Genomic DNA, 15,095 nt, shown 5'->3' with positions numbered 1-15,095 from the left:
TTCTCTCAAGAGACTTAAATGCAGTAGATTATCAAACACACTCAACTAATGCTTTAAGATTCTTCCCTGAAAGCTTACTTGATCTAGCAGTTGGCAGCCCTGCCTCCGGCAGCGGGGTTGGAACTTGATGATCCTTGAGGTTGCTTCCAACTCAAGCTACTCCTGTTTTATGATTCTGTGCCTTGGAAATCTGTGATCTCTTGCTGATGTGTTTGAGAAACTGGTCAGTTTGGTGATCTGGATGCATATAACCTGACTTGGTAGGCCATCATTTTGCCAAGGACAACTGGCTTGTTATTCCACCAAGACACCAAGAACTATCACGTTATGTAGCTTTCTTTTTTCTTTTTTTTTTTTTTTTCTTTTTTTTTTTTTTTTTTAAAGCCTAATAACAAGTGACTTTGAAAAGGCATCTGCTCCTGCTGTTTTGCAGCTACTAGGGAAGATGAAAACATTCAAAATGGAAAAGGCATCGATGAAAATATTTTGTTTTTTAAAAAAAATAAATGCAGAAAAGGTACATACTGATCAAAAGTCAGACATATGTTGGTGGAAATTAAACCCTTAGGGTAGGAAGATAACAACTTTGCTTGCTGATGATCTGTGCCAGTTATTAGACTATTTTAATGAACCACTGCACCTTTAGATACACCAGATGTCCTACAGCTTCAGCTTGCATTAGGTACACAGGCTGGATTGCAAACCTGAGCCATCAGAAGTCCAAATAGCCTGGCTCACTGCAGGGCCTAAGAAAGACAGACAGTTTTGCCTAGTCATTATTGATGAAGCGAGTGGGGAAAGATGTAGCTAAGCTATGAGACAGCTGCTGATCTATACAGTGTAGTATTAGGTGAAGAACTTGAGAAGGACTAGTAAACTGCATGATATGCAAAGCAAGCTGGCTACAAACAGACCAAAAAGTTAACCTGAGAACTGCAACAAAGGATGACAATAAATTAGAGGCTGAACTATGAAAAGAGGGTGGCAGAAATAGTCCTGTAGTGATTTCCTGTCCAGCATTTAATGATGCTGCCAGATCCTCTGGCCTACATCAAAAGCAGAACCCTTGTAACCTGTGCCCTTATGCTAATCTGAACAGTCTAGTAGCCCACAGTTATATGGTATCTGGCATGTGCTAGCTACCCAAGTGTTTACCCATCCTCTTAGACAGGTTTTGTGTTCCAGAAAGGCCCCACATTTGTCATTTCTCCCAATTAAACATGCCAGAGTTTTATGTTCTTGCTACAGTAAAGATACAGCAAGTAACTACAGAGCAGATAATAATTACTGAGACTTTTACACTTCCCATGGCTTCTGTCACAGTTTGTATTCCACAGTCTGTTAGGAAACAACTCTTCCTTCCAGAGCAAGAAAATCAACATCAAATCCCACTTTTTCTTCTTTGAAGAACCTTTTGCAAGAAACACATTGCCCTACTGCAATAAGCTGGTAAGTAATGACTACTAAAAATTGTATGCCTGCTGGTTGGATGGTTGTGATATTTCTTCATTGAGATTTGCAGCTCTTCCAGGGTAGGGTATATATGTGGAATGTAATTCAATGGGCTAGCATCACAATGAAGTTACATTCTTTGCCTGAGCTGAACTAAGTTTAACCAAAGAGTGACCACATCCACCTTTCTGCCCAGGCCGATAGCTCTGCTTCTCTTTGCACCAGCTCTAATATTCATTCATGTTAAGAGCTAATCTAGATCATTAATCCAAAAGAAAGTTATTGACTTTTCTAACATGTAAATATATTGCTGACAAGACAAAAAGCCCTAAGAGTTCAAGTGGATGGAGAACCTTCCTTTTCAGCAGCAGTGAGAATAGATTTGTTCAAGATGGAACATACAACTCTGTCCACAGACTAATGCAAACCTGCACGTGGCCCGCTCAGCCAAATGTTGCTATTACTAAATGACATGCTCATTTTTTTACTGACACATCCCACCTTGTCGCAGCTTCTTCATTAAGAAAGCTTATCTCTTGGTGTGAATTTTTATGGTAAATATTTCTATCCTGTACCTCAGGGGGAAAAAAAGAGGATAATGTATTAATATTACATGAGGATGATTAACTGTTTTCCTAACCATTGACACCTACTGAGAATGAAAATGGCACAACTGTTTTTCAACAATCACCACAGCATTTAGGCATCCAAAGGTCCTAAAATAGTAGGAGACATTCAGCCTTCAAACACTACTTTTTAATAGCTTTCCATACAGCTCTAAATTTAAATGGCCAAAGGAAACCTCAAGTTATCTGAGAATCAAAAAACACCAAATGAGCCAGATGACAACAGATCTGAGTACAGCATCTTCAGCAAACACAGACAAAACAGCGGTGCTATGCGTGATTCAATCAAGAAGGAGTTAAGGAAGAGGAATATCACAAAAGCAAGTCCACACAGCTTTATGGAAACAAGTCTTGACAAGCAGGCCTGACTTCACTTTCTGATGAAATTACAAGTTTGTTTGATCAAGGTAACCACATAGATGTGATATACTTGGACTTTCCTAATAAATTCAATTTAGTACTGCTTGACATTCTGATTAAAACATTAGCATTATATAGCCTTAATAAAACACATTAAATAGATTAGGATCTGGCTAATTGATAGAGTTCAGCAAGCTGTTCTAACCAGATACTCAGTGCTGACTGGGGATATTTTTAGTGGGGTTCTGCAGACAGGAACACTGTGCTTGCTGCCATTCGTTGCTCTCCTCTAGTGTCTGGAGTTACACAGAAACATGGAAGATACTGGCAAACATCCCCGAGTTTAAAGAGAAATGGCCAGTTTTGGCTGCATGAGCATAAGTGGGTTTCTGGTATTTGACAGTGTCCTTTCTCTTCAGTTATGAAGAGCCTTGGAGGTTCTCTTACAGCTATAGCGGCAAGGCTGTGGTCTAGTCACCTGCTGGTGGGAAAACAGTATCACTGAAGGGGCACAGATTTTAACTACTAATTCACATTTAAGGAGTAGTAGGAATAAAGAAAAACAGCAACAACAATTAAAAAAAGCAAGGTGCAAACAGTGAAACCAGGAGCTACCTATGAATGATCTCTAAAAGGTAAGGAGTCACACTGCACACCTCTGTACGTACCATGTTTTTATTTAAACCACCCATAGCATAAACCAGAGATTAAAATTTGTTTACAGCTTAATAAAGTTGCAAATTCTAGCCTGTTGGTCGAATATGCTATCAAAACACAGAAGAAAAAAGCCAGGAAGGGAAAGCAAAAATACACTAAAGAGAACTTTAACCTGTTCATTATGATTGATAAAAGGAACACTGTGAAGAAAATACTGAAGGATACATGCTCTCCTTGTACTATCTAAAACACAGATTCAGACAGATACATCACAGAATGCACTGGGATGTCTTATTTCATTTGTTATGTGTCTATTTAACATCTAAAATCTTTCCACATTTTCATCATTATATAAACCTATCGTTAATGCTCTTGGTGTCAGAGCTATCCAACCTCAGAAGCATCCTACTAATCAGCATCTCAACACAGTGCAAATCAGCAACTGCGCACCTCACCACACTACAGCTGGAGAGATAAAGCAAATGTTTTCTTCTCTGCCAAATCCTAATTGCTCCTTTATTTTTTTTCAAACGCCTTGCCACATTCAGTGGGACTCCTTTCTATGAACACTGTCAGAGTAATTGAGTTTCCCTATGTCCAGTGCTGTCCTGTCTCCCTTTGCACCATCTCCCGAACAGTCCTTGCAAGGAGTCCACCTCTGCCTCTTCATCTGTGTCCAGCTTACAGCAAAATGTTCAAAAAGGTCCTACATGCCTTATGTGCACAAGTCAACCAAAGAACTTAACAGTGTTTTAAACAGTCCTAAACAGGACTCCTTATTATTTGGCTATAGCAACACCATTGCTTTCTTCCTACAAGTCTGCATTTTTAACTGCACATTAGCAGAGGGAAGTTCCTAACCTTCTCAGATACTCTGAAATGAGATCTAATCACCAATACCCAGTTCTTAATACCTATTCCTTGAAAGGCAGATGTTGATATTCCAAGAATGTATGTATCCTATTCCATTTCCAAAGACATTTTATCATTCTTCTGATTTTGTTCCTCCCTTTTTCTCACTTTAAACTATTGATCTTATTTGCTTTTCTTGCTCTAGCACTCACTGGCTTCCAGGCTACAGTCCTTTCTCAAAGTCTGTCCATGACATTTTTTTCTTCATCCCAGCTCTTTGCTATTATATTGCTAACTTTTAGTGCCATCCTCTTTTTCATTCTGTCTCCTGGTCACAGCCATTACATATCTTGTTTCCCATACCAAGTTCTGTTCCTTTTTCTGGCTATTGAAACCTTTCCAGTTTCATTAGCAATGCATCACTTCTTTTTTTTCATCTTGGCCACAAGTCAAGCTTTTCTCTTTGAACTTGAGTTTTTTTTCTCGTTATCATTCAGATGAGGAGTACTAAAATCGCACGAAACCATAAATCATCAAATAATCGTAAAACCTTTTGGAACACACACAGAGAGACGAGTTGCAAAATCAAAGCGTGGAGCTCAGCGTTACGAAGCTGACGTAAATACCTCTTGCCTTGCTGTGCTGAGCTCTAAGACTTACCAGCAAAAATAATATTAGGCACGATAACGAGTACTGAAATTCTAAAGCACCCCTGGAGAAACTGCAATGTGACCGAGATGAATCACTTCTATGGTTTTATTATACAAGGGATGCTATATATTTAGTACCACACATAAGAAGTTTTTTACAGTCGGCTCTGGGGCTTCCAACTAACACTGACAGCGCCATGTCATGAGTCACTGTTAATCGCCGACTCGTTTATTCCCGACCCCGATATCCTTTCATACAACCCTTTCTCTTTCCACATCGCACCTGGCAGATTCTGCCCTACGTTAATTCCACCAGCTCGGAGCAGGCTCCGGAATAACATTTTATACAGGTTCCTGTCGTACTGATGTAAACCGTCCCTCGTGGCTCTTCCACTGCTTGAGGTATACGCCTGCTCAACAGCCACCGTACCCAAAGGCACATAACCTCACCACCCCGCTCCCAAAGCACCCCTGTCGGCGGACGACGACGCCGTCCCGACCCGGCCCCGCTGCCCCGGCCTCAGGACAGCCCCACACAACCCCGAGCCCCTCACAGCCGCCCCAGCCCAGCGCGCTGAAGACAGCGCCAACCGCCGCATTGGGGCGGGGCGTCGCGGAGGTTAGAAGCCTTTCCAATTGGTGAGAGCGCGTGCTCATCTTGACAGCGCAACCAATCAGATGTGTCAGAGCTCTGCCTCGCCATCTCGCTCCCTCGGCTGGTGCTCCCGCCCACCCTGCCTGACGTTCCGCTTATTGGTCCGTTCGTCCAGCCGACCGAGTGCCGAGCCAATGAGAACAGCTATCAATCACGAGCCGCTGTCAATCACGAACCTTTCGCCCCGCCCCGTCTCTCCCTTCAGGCGGGGCGGGGAGGGGCGTGAGAGAGGAGAGGCGGGGTAGGAGCTGCGGCCGGGCGTGCAGCTCCCGTTTCCCCCGGCAGAGGCTCGGGGTGCGGGCAGGAGAGTCGCGAGTGGGGCTGTCCCGTCACCCCGCGCATCCTCCGCGGGGAGAGGAGGGGCCGGGACTGTTCCAGCAGCGGGAGGAGGGCGGGGGTAGCCTAGGGAAGCGCTCCGCCCAGCACCCGGAGGAGTCAGTTCTCAGCGAAGGGGTGTCCAGGGGAAGCGGGGTGAGGTGCAGTCTTGTTTTTGTAGTGCTATCGAAATAGCCAAGCACCGAGGGCGAAAGGAAGAGAGGGATGGACCCCGCTCGGTCAGATGCTGGCTTGAATTCTCCATTGACTTGTCGTTTTTTAGCCCGCTTCTAGATGTGGATGTCGTGAGCGAGCCGGGTGGCCCTTGTTCCATCGCTCCGTGTCTGAGCGTTCAGCTTAGTCCTGCCCGCTTGTGGATCTTTCTTTTATTGTTATTTCCCGAAAGGACCCCATCCCGGTAGCCCTTTACTCCTGGCAAAAATGAAGCCGTTGTATTTTTCAGTCAATTATACCTAATACCGGGTAGTCGGTTTGGTACGAGGGACTGAAGCGCTGCCTCACTCGGAGGACCATCAGGGACTCTCGCTACATGTAGCTGGATGTGTGGCGGCACATCCCATCGCCTTCCCCGCACCTTCCTCTTCGAGCTTCTTCCAAAATGAAGAAATTCAATTTTCGCAAAGTTCTGGATGGTCTGACAGCCTCCTCGCCCGGTGGCAGCGCTGGAGGCGGTGGGGCTGGCGGAGGTTCCGCTCATCCCGGAGGGACTGCGGGCGCCGCGGGGACTCCCCGGGAGGAGATCCAGGAGACGCTAACTTCGGATTATTTCCAGATTTGTAAGGTAAGAGCCACGGGGTTCCCTTCGGGTAGCGGTAAGAAAAGCTACGCAGAGGTAGGCTTTGGGTATGGAGGGGGGGGGGGAGAGGGAGAAATTGGATGCCAGTGAGCTTCTCTACCTGAGAACTGCAGTGATTGTATAAGGACTTTGTACTGGAAGGCAGAGATCTCGGTGGTGGGGATTTGCTGTGGGTTGTGGTACCAATATAAATAACAAGCCATTAGAAATTTAGATTTGTCTGTCTGTACTCCCTCCTCCCCCCCCCCCCCCCCCCCCGTCCTTCCCCCCCCACCCCATAGCTACCATAGAACTGCTCAGGTTAGAAAAGACCTTAAAGATCATCAAGTCCAACTGCAACCTAACCATACTACCATCCTCTCTCCTTAAGGAAAAAGACACAAGCTGGAAATAGAAGGCGGCACAGCGTTTGCTGAACGTAGCACTTTAATTGTTTGCAAGGGGTTGGGTGTACGTTTAGGGGTCTGTTTGTTTTTCTTTCTAGCATCGGTGCTGAAGATTATGGTTGTATGACAGTAAACTTAATGGAACAGATAAATATTGAAAGTTTCCAGATTTGTTTGGCGTTGGCTTTTAAGTACTGGTTAGATCATTCTGTGGGAATTTTCTCCAAATAGCCAGCATCAAATGGTTTTTATATGTCTGTTTCCTGCAACAGAGCTCTCAGTGCACAGCAAAATAAATAGAAATGACTTGGTATTTCTGACCAGCTCTGGAGTTCTCTAAGTGATACTTTAGTAACAAAGAACAAAAAAGAAATGAGAGATTGTATTTTTATCCTCTAGTCCTATGCTTTTATCTTTAACTTTGATGTTAACTGTGTTGACTTTACTAGAAGTCCTGTTTGTTTATCTGTTAGGACCTTCAAAAACAGAATTTTTAGCTAGTGCAGTTTACGTTGTTACAAGTAGAAGAGCTTCACCTATTAAGCATGCTGTCATTAGTCAGATACCAAATGAGTTGAAATTTAGGCTATAGCCAACTCCAGTACGTTTCAGTATTTGAGGAAGGATGGAATATAAGCAAGCAGGGCAAAACTGTAGGAGAGTGTGTAGATCTGTCCCAGTGCAATATACAGCTTTCATAATTGCAGGTGTGATGACTTTATTCTGTTCTCAGACACAGCAAATGTTAAAACTCATACAGAGTTTAGGTGAAGAAGGATGAGCCCCTGTCACTTGAACAGTCAGAGAGACCTTTCGGATAGGTTCTATACCATGAGGTGTTCTGAGTCAAATTAATCTGTTGTTTAACAGTGTGAGTTCATTACGATTCTGTCTGTTTTCACCAGGGCTGAATTTGACTTGCTTAGGTCCCCAGTAATACAACATTTATGATATTCCAGATATTCAGAACAGTGGTTTTCCACTTTTGTCCCTTCAGTAGAAAAATGATGCGTCTAACCAAGATACATTGATATATCTTTAGAGGGGTTGACATTCTGAGTAAGGCTGAGACTCAACATAATTCTTTCTTTGATAATGCCAGGGATCTGTATTTCATGTGATAGATGTGTGGCATATTTGCAAAAAATATACGATAAATCTTTCATAAACAAAATCAATTGATTCTCTATCTTTGTATTTCCCACCCTTGGCTTGATATTACTTGCAGGCAGTTTTGTCAGGCTTTGACAGATCTGCTTAGAAATGTGTGTGCACAGGAATACAGCACTTCTAGAAGATTTCAGTAGGCAATATTTGCCTCTCTTTTTCACTTAAAAGATTTAGCTGTCAGGTTGAAATGCTCTCAGAAAAGTAAACGTTTCTTTGGGAGAGCTTTTGGTTGCAGCAGCACTTGCTTGTGAATGCATGGTACTGCAGAAGCCCACTCTATGGTATACAAAGCGTTGGCTTCCATTTTTCAAGGTATAAAAGCGTGCTAAAAGCAAACTTCCCCAAATAATCTATGGTTATGAGCTCAGGAAATACTGCAAGGTTTAGTCAGTTGGCTCTACTTAATGAGCTGTGTTGCTGTTTAGTAACAGTATAAGCATGTCTGAGTGAACTGACAGTAACTCACAGGCCCCAGTTCTGCATTATGAACTGTGCAAGTGTACCAAAGGCAGTGGGACTGTACACAAGCACAGGTTTATCGTGCATGCTACAGGGTGCTGAATCTGAGCCTTAATTTGTACCTCAGTCGATATGTATATTAAAAATGCTGCAAAACATACATGTAATCCAAGCTTTACCTTCCCAAAGCTTTTGTGGCATAGAACTTCTGATTTTTCAGTTATCTGTTTTCATGTTAAGTTACATAAGTAATACAGGCTGCAGTTCAAAGATCCTGGATCTGTGATCTTGCTGCACACAAAACGGAGTGAAGCTAATGCAGGATTGGCTTCTTTTGATCTGCACAATCATGATAGACGGCTTCATATTTGGAGTAACACCCCAAATCCATTTTTTCTTCCTTTACTGCTAAAAAAAATCTTCATTTTGATAAATAGTGTAAGAGCTGACTCATACATTAAGAATTAAAGGGTCTTATACTGCATTCTTTACTTAAATAAATTGCTGTTGTGAAGTTTGTGGGAGGTCTTCTTGACTAAAAAAACTGATCTGAATCGTCTTGCAGAAGACTGGTTTTATTGGTAATGTATGTTTTATTAGTAACACATCTGAAAGCTGTCTCTGTTTTTGCCATTTTTGAGATACTACTTAGCATGGTGTCTTTTTAAGATAAAACAAATTCTAAATAGAAGAAGAATGCTAAATATTTCATTTTATACTGAGATGTTCACAATGAGTTACTTTTGCCATTTATGTTTGAATCATTAATGTAATCTTATGTGCTGACATAGCGTGCAACTATTGCATGTGAAATAGCTGCAGACTTTTTTAAGCATCATAAACTTATGTGTTGGTATCTGTAGTGATGAATCATTGTCACCTTTCTAAAAGTACTCAGGTAATGTGACATTTTGGCAGAACTGTATTTTGTGACAACTGGAAGCTGAAGTGTAGGTCATGTTGTATCTAAGGCTTCTCTTGGGGCATGGGTATCTGCTTGGTAAAAATACCGATTATGATTCAAGTTAATTGAACGTGTGAGATAGGAGAGTCATGCCAAAAACTGGATGCAATCCAATAGAATATGTTAGTAAAGTTTGCATTAATTTCAAGTGTGGTGGAGTTAGCTTCTTCATATTATTAAGGTTTATTATTAAGGATTTTTTGAGCCACCTTGTATTTATGATACTATGATGATACCTTGTATTTGCTTATAGCTTGTAGAAATTGAAATACAGCAGCAGGAAGAGATCTCATTAATATAGGGATCAGGAACAATTAGGATGTTGTAAATCATTTAAGTAGAACTTTGTGCAGAAGGGGCATAAATGGTGAAAAGATTGATTTTCTTCTGTAGGAGGTCAATTATGATGTGGTACTATAGTTTGGGTGAAGTTGACTAAAACTGAAGATGCAGATTTTGAGAACACGTGGTGTGGATTCCTTATGAAAATGAGTCTCCTGTAAGGAACTACTTGAGCTGTTCCTCAAGAGCAGTTTGTAGAGCTGAATTTGTAGAGCAAGATGTTAATACCTTTATGCAGATAATGTTTGAAATCAAGATCTCCATAACTGGGTAGTAAGAGTTGTGCTTCACTAGACCTACAACCTATTCTAGTGTATTTTCTTTGGCTATAGGGCAGTGGCTGGATACTCTAGAAAAGATTCTAGAACCTTTATATTAAACTTCTCCCTGAATTATTACCCAAACTGTAACGTCTTTGTGACTGCCTTTAAAAGCAGTCAGCCTCCGATCAGTAGCCAGATTTCAAAGACAACTTCACTTTTTCAATCTGCCAATAGCATTTCGCTCTTGGGATATTGGCTGTAAGACTTACCTGGTTTTGATGAACTTCTCTATTATGTTGTCTTGTGATATTACGTAAAGACATTTTATTTAGCTATTTCAGTTTGTCATGCAAATTTATGTGCATTATTTATCTGGATTTCCTATAACACAGTCTTAAAATTTAATTCTTGGATTTTGGAGATGGTAATGCTTTATTTTGACTGTAAAGATGAACATCTAGTCCATTTGATAGCAGACAAGTAGATACTTTAACTGTAGGTCCAGCATGAGTATGCATTTCAGTGTCAATAGAAATAAGGTGAATTTCCAAATGGCAGTTTAAGAACAATTGTGTGGTAGCACAGTTTTATTTTTGCTTATGGAGAATAAAAGAAGTTCTTTGTTCTAAGCTGTCTGTAATGTTTCATTTAGCGTGAGCTGTTTGCTTAACCTGCGTTGCCTCATTAAGAAGGTCACTGAGGGCCAAAAAAAAATATCATTGTGAGGTTTTACATTTTGGTGAAAACCCACTTTAAATTAACTATTAAACCTTATTTGTAAGTGCTCAGAGTTCATTCTGTGGTAAATACAATATGACATTGAGAAGGATTTTTCGCACACGCTGTATTTTTAATAGAACATAAAATTTAAACAGTAGATTCCTAGTCACAGAATCATATAATTTTAGGGGTTGGAAGGGAGCTCTGGAGATCACCTAATCCAGTCCTTCACTAAAGCAGATTCCTAGAGTGGGTTACGCATGACAATGTCCAGATGGGTTTGTATATCTCCAGAGAAGGACACTCAACAACATCTCTGGGTATAAGTGCTATAAGTGATGCTTCTGTAATTAGGTGTAAATAATCTTATTGCATGTGTGATGATCATTAAGTATTTTGCTTTTTAAAATGTTTGCAGTTGTTTGAAATAGGGCTTATCAGCAGTGAAGAGCACAGCATCTTAGAAGCTTCTTTTTAGGAAGATTTGATGATATTAAGCTACCGGTAGTGATACAACCAAGCAATTGTTTTGTTTCTTTTGAACGAAGTGTCTTTATTTTTGCATTGCTTTATTTGATCATTAATCAAATACTAATCCTAAATGTATTACTGCAGACATTCAGGGCCAATGCATGCAATTACAGCTTTAAAACGTTTTTAAGAGTTTTAAGGTTGCAAAACAAACCACTTGAAAATTTGAATGTTCTGATGTTTGCTTGCAAATACAGCATTTAATTGCATTATCCCATATTTCTTCTATAGGTCTTATTTAGTAGAACATAGTGTTTGCTGATTGGAAAGCACTTCAGTATATCTTTGTATACATAGAGTTTACCCAAGTATTAAGTTCCCCATGGGCTTTCTCAGCAGAAGTGCTCTTCACTGTAGTTTTGAAAGCTCTATAAACATTAATGAATTGATCTTCACAGAATATATCTGAGATGGACATATCATCATTCTTGATGTATAGATAGGAACCGAGGCACAGAAGATCCACAATACCAGATTGCCTAGTATTTGCTGTCTTGAGAATTCAGCTTGATTTGCCTTGAGTCTGTATTTTTAGCATCCTCTTTTATATCACTTGCATCTTCCAGTTATGCCTCTCATTGTTTTCACCTTTTGTTGCAAGTACCCTGCACATCTACACACTAACTTCTAGGCTGTTCTCCCTTAGTCAGAAAAACAGAATTCCCTTCATGTCTTAGGTGACCGTATGTGAAATTATGGCTTCAGACTGGACATTTGAATTGCACCTAAGATGTGTGACTATCATCAGGCTCCATTACCTCAAACTGGTCAATCACAAAATGGAAACACTATTAACAACTGTATGTAAAAAGTGTAATTTGTGGCTTTGCTTTATAGTTTATAAAACTAAGTGACAAGAAGATAGGCAGTATTTCCTTTCTGCTGTTTTCCATCTCAACCGTTACATGTACCTTATTAATAGACATGTTTGACAGACAGTATCTTTTTTTAACAATTAAAATAACTTTCATTTGCCCATGGAACAGATCAGCCTGTGCTATGCATGGAATGAGGCAAAAGTGATGACAGGAAAATATTTTTCTGTGACAGAAGAACATTGTTTGATTAATCTCTGCAAGCAGGGGATGAATTGATGTTGCACAGATTACCTTAGTTTGTGAGCGTCCTATTTTTTTGTTTGTTTGTTTTTTTTTTTTTTGGTGTGTGTTTTTCTTTTCTTTTTTTTTTTTTAATTGGTTTATTGACTGTACTAAAATGCAGTGTTCATTAAAGCAGTTCATATGGTTGTATTAATTTCCCAAAATATATGTTAGTATCAGGACAGGAGGAAGTTAGCGGTCTCTGTGATTAGAAGTGTGAGTAATGTGCATCTGTGGAGAGAAGAAAAAGCAGTATTGTTAGGTACAGATGGCTGGTAAATAGACTCAAATGTAATAAGATGTTATCTTTGTACAGTGCTGTGTCCATTCCAAACAGTTCACCAGCAAAGTCTGTGGACAGTGAAAAATAGTAGAGACAATCTGTTGCCTGTAGCTAGGGTCAAAGTCTGACAAGGTATACTTCTTATGGTTCTGTCAGAGTTAAATTGTATACAGAACTGGAAAAAAAACACAAAAACATTACACAAAAAGTATAAGAATGTTAGTTAATGTTGTGAAGTCAAACACTCAGAAGTCAGGACCGTTATTCAGCTATTGTAGAAACATAATGGGTGTATATATGTGTTGCAGTCTAGTTTTTATTGCATCTTATTTTCTTGAAGTGTCTGTTCCTATCATCCATCAGATTTGGTTTGAGCAGTACACAGCATATGGGATAGATGGATGATTGCTTTTCTGTTTGTGTTATTTGCCACAGTTCCTGTGAGAAAAGTCTCTTATTATCCACTGGACATTGCAGAAAGTTGTACACAGCGAACTCTGATGTCTGCTCTGTACAACCCAGTCCATCTGTTGCATCTTTCAAGAACAGGGATGTGCTTTCAGTTACAGCTACCCAGCATCAAGTATCTGGGTTTCATTCAGAATGTATCTCCCTCATCTGTGACATGAGCTGCTGGTCAGTAACTCCAGATTAAAATCTAAATTCAGACAAAGTGTGCAAAGAATGTAGGAGAAGATTAATTATGAATTATTACTAAAAAGTAAGCAACATTGGAAATACTAGTAATGAAAAGCTGCTCCCCCCCCCAGCAGGTAGGCCAAACTGAGCTTTGAAATCATTGGATTTGTTTTTAATTTTATACCTTTAAGCCAAAGCTAAGTTCATTGCAGTTCATGGCATTTATCTTTTTTGCACTATGGCGGAAAGAAGATTCTTCTATAAACAGGTGATGTCCTATTTCTTGGCAGTCTCACTAGCAAGAGTGGGAAGCCTCTTACAGCATTTTTACTGAACAATGAATGCAATTTCTTCATTACCTTTTCCACTTGCCTCCCTTTTTGCATATTTGTCCTGCAGTTTTTAGACTCGAGTCCTCTAGAAGGAATGGGAAGAGCTGAAATCATTTTGCAGTCCATGTCTTCTCTTGAAATTAGGATTTCTCCAAAGAGGTGAATACCTACCTTGGGATGAGTATATTCTTGAGTTACTCTGTTTATTCTGTAACTCAGTTCAGTGGTAGACGTGGCAAGATGGTATAGTTGTGAGAAGGTTTGCCACAGGACACTCATTTAAATCTATCAAAGAAGTAAGACTAAAATTCAGCCGCTCTGGTTTGAGCAGCAGGGTTGTATGGAACCGTCAATCTGCTGGGTTCCCTTCCACACTCACTTACGTATTGGGAATAATATATTTTGGGCATCTATGCCATTTTATTTATTTGTGTTTTTTGTCTGTCTGTTTGATATTTTTTCCATTTTGGACATACCATATTTCAGGGAACAGTCATGGAGATAACACTTCCTGAGATTCAGAAGGTCATATTTTCCCTGTGAGATGATTGCATCGATATGAATCCTATCTGAATAGGACTATTCTGATTTGATAGAGTTTAACATCCAGTTTGCAGAACTGAAAATGACAGTAAAAAAATCACATTTGTGAAGTTTCTTCAGAGAATTTTGTAATGGGAAGAGCAACTTCAGTGAAGATTGCAAAATTTCTTTTTCATTTTTGTTATTTTATTTTTTTGAAGTAATTGTTTGGAAGATGCATTTGGGCGTGCTTTCTTTCTTGGGGCTAAACAGTGCCTTGCTTTGAATCAGTAGTGGAAGGCTTTTGGAAACTTTTTGGATCAGTTTCTGTGCGTTCTGATAGCTTCATAGAATTTCATCTCCTGTAATTAGACAAGATTTCCCATTGTAGAAACTGTGCTAGCTTCTGAAGACCATTTTTATCCATGCTTCCACTGATCTTAGTCTTTATCTTACTATTTTGCCAGGGGTAGAAATCAGCCTTCCAAGTTCATAGCTCTAGAGTCTTATTTGCAAGTAGCTTTCTCCATATTGACATTCCTAGCTTTTTTGTGTACATGTGCAGAGAGACATTGAGTAAGAGAACTACCTACAGATATGTTTATCTAAGAAAAAACAAGTAGATTTTAGGATCACCTGTGACCATTCTCAGATGCCATGGCTCCTCATGAAGGTTAAGAGCTAAATGGAATCCATGGCTTTGGTTTGAAACTCTGGAAAGTTTTGATAAGGTTAGATTCTGCTTTAGTTTCAGCTGTGATGGAATTGTTTTCTTCAGAGTGTCTGTTATGATGCTGTCTTTTTGGTTCTAGGAGAAAAACAATTTTTAGAATGCACTGATGCTTATAATTGCTGCTAAGCAGCTTTGTACAGAGCCAAAGCCCTTCTCAGCAAAGGGCCCAAGGAACTGGAAGGGAACAGAATAAGCACAGGTGACCTAAACTGGCCAAAGGGAGTTTCCATATTATAAGGCATCATGCAGAAAGAGTATTGAAGGGGC

The 15,095-nt window shown here is 40.2% G+C and overlaps 1 protein-coding gene across 10 annotated transcripts in view; it reads left to right on the top strand.

Moving 5' to 3' along the window:
- The first annotated feature begins 5,476 nt into the window (after positions 1-5,476).
- Positions 5,477-15,095, top strand: part of STXBP5L (syntaxin binding protein 5L) — a 170,718-nt gene continuing 161,099 nt past the window's right edge. For 7 of the 10 annotated variants that reach the window (XM_072357295.1, XM_072357278.1, XM_072357255.1 and 4 more), the window contains exon 1: positions 5,483-6,369. In XM_072357295.1, coding sequence (XP_072213396.1) covers positions 6,187-6,369 — 183 coding nt within the window. In that variant the 5' untranslated portion in view covers positions 5,483-6,186. Of the gene's footprint in view, positions 6,370-15,095 lie in introns of all 10 variants that reach the window. The other 3 variants (XM_072357315.1, XM_072357305.1, XM_072357264.1) reach the window with 2 other exon arrangements.

Source organism: Excalfactoria chinensis, chromosome 1 (genome assembly GCF_039878825.1).
Source record: "Excalfactoria chinensis isolate bCotChi1 chromosome 1, bCotChi1.hap2, whole genome shotgun sequence".
Taxonomy (NCBI): Eukaryota; Metazoa; Chordata; class Aves; order Galliformes; family Phasianidae; genus Excalfactoria; species Excalfactoria chinensis.
This window is presented reverse-complemented; position numbering and strand designations above follow the sequence as displayed.